The sequence below is a fragment of the Aythya marila genome (genome assembly GCF_965140915.1).
Source record: "Aythya marila genome assembly, chromosome: 12".
Lineage (NCBI taxonomy): Eukaryota > Metazoa > Chordata > Aves > Anseriformes > Anatidae > Aythya > Aythya marila.
In genome coordinates this window covers 10,718,648-10,720,410 of record NC_139053.1, presented here as the reverse complement: position 1 = coordinate 10,720,410, position 1,763 = coordinate 10,718,648, and the positions used below count along the sequence as shown (strand labels likewise).

The window sequence follows — 1,763 nt, the reverse complement described above, 5'->3', positions numbered from 1 at the left end:
CTTTGATATGGTAAGTGGATTTATGCTGAGATCACCCTCTGCTTTTATTTAATGGTTGCTGCTAAATATTCCCCATTAAACTGCCCTGCTCCCAGTAACACCCTCAGATACTCTCAAACAGAGGTCATGTAAGGCACCTGAAAAAGTTCTTCCTGGAAGGTTAAAGGCAGTCTGGGGGATTTTGATAAGAAATTGAATTAGTTTAGAAACCGATTACTCTCCTAACCTTTCAATGCCTTTTCCTCTCTGGACAGATCCCCACATCCAGAGACAACAAATGTCCAATGGCAGCTCCATCACTGAGTTCCTCCTCCTGGCATTTGCAGACACACGAGAGCTGCAGCTCCTGCACTTTGGGCTCTTCCTGGGCATCTACCTGGCTGCTCTCCTTGGCAATGGCCTCGTCATCACAGCTGTAGCCTGCGACCATCGCCTCCACACCCCCATGTACTTCTTCCTCCTCAACCTCGCCCTCCTTGACATGGGCTCCATCTCTGTTACTATGCCCAGATCCATGTCCAACTCCCTTTGGGACACCAGGGCCATCTCCTATGCAGAATGTGCTGCCCAGGTCTTTCTCTTTCTCTTTTTGATTGTAGCAGAATTGTGTCTTCTCACTGTCATGGCATATGACCGCTACATTGCCATCTGCAAGCCCCTACACTACAGGACTATCCTGGGCAACAGAGCTTGTGCCCAGATGGCAGCAGCTGCCTGGGGCAGTGGCTTTCTCAATGCTGCCCTGCACACAGTCAATACATTTTTACTACCTCTCTGCAAAGGTAATGCTGTGGACCAATTCTTCTGTGAAATTCCCCAGATCCTTAAGCTCTCCTGCTCACAATTCTACATGAGGGAAGTTGTGCTTCTCATAGTTAGTGTCTGTTTAGCTTCTGTTTGTTTTGTTTTCATCTTTCTGTCCTACGTGCAGATCTTCAGGGCCGTGCTGAGGATCCCCTCTGAGCAGGGAAGGCACAAAGCCTTTGCCACGTGCCTCCCTCACCTGGCTGTGGTCTCCCTGTGTCTCAGCACTGCCATGTTTGCCTACCTGAAGCCCCCCTCCATCTCTTCCCCATCCCTGGACCTGGTGACAACAGTTCTGTACTCAGTGCTATTGCCAGCAGTGAACCCCCTCATCTACAGCATGAGGAACAAGGAGCTCAAGGATGCCATAAAGAAAGTGATTTCACGAATGTTTCTCAGTTGTGATAAATTTCCCATCACTCTATGCTAATGATTCTCAGGTTATCCTATGTCTGGACTGTACTTTGTGTTCATTTTGTTCTTTGTTTCTTTCTTTCTTTTTTTATTCCTTTTGTTTGGATTTTTATTATTAGTACTGCTGTTGATATTATTTTGTAGTAATCTGTGGTATAATGTTCCTATGTTTATGTTTGGATTCATCTAACTTCTCCTGAGGAGGACTTTCTCTGTCTCACCTGAAGCCTCTATAAAAGTGTGCCTAACACTGTGTCAGAGCCGCTGCTCTCCTGTCATGTCTGTAATTAAATGGGATCTCTCCAGTGCCTGATGGCTGGGCTCTTCTTCCAAGGATGGTATTAACACCAAGCTCAAACTATTTCACTCAAATGGGTGAACACTCACCCTAGGGCTGTTTATGGTTGGATTTGGAAGACAAAAGATCATATTAATATTGGTAGCCACTGGAGACCCAGGGATGGATTGAGAAGTCATCCATAGGTATCCCATGATAATGCAGATTGTGTATGGTCACTGAGCTTCTTTCCCTGGGCACATGTGAC

General features: G+C 46.3%; 1 protein-coding gene across 1 annotated transcript; it reads left to right on the top strand.

Moving 5' to 3' along the window:
* Positions 1-277: 277 nt before the first annotated feature.
* On the top strand, positions 278-1,294 carry LOC309882495 (olfactory receptor 14C36-like; the record flags this gene model as incomplete). Its single annotated transcript, XM_082769659.1, has 2 exons — positions 278-571; positions 932-1,294. The coding sequence occupies 2 exons, from the start codon at positions 278-280 to the stop codon at positions 1,232-1,234; spliced, it is 597 nt and encodes a 198-aa protein (XP_082625785.1). The 3' UTR covers positions 1,235-1,294.
* Between the last annotated feature and the right edge of the window lie 469 nt (positions 1,295-1,763).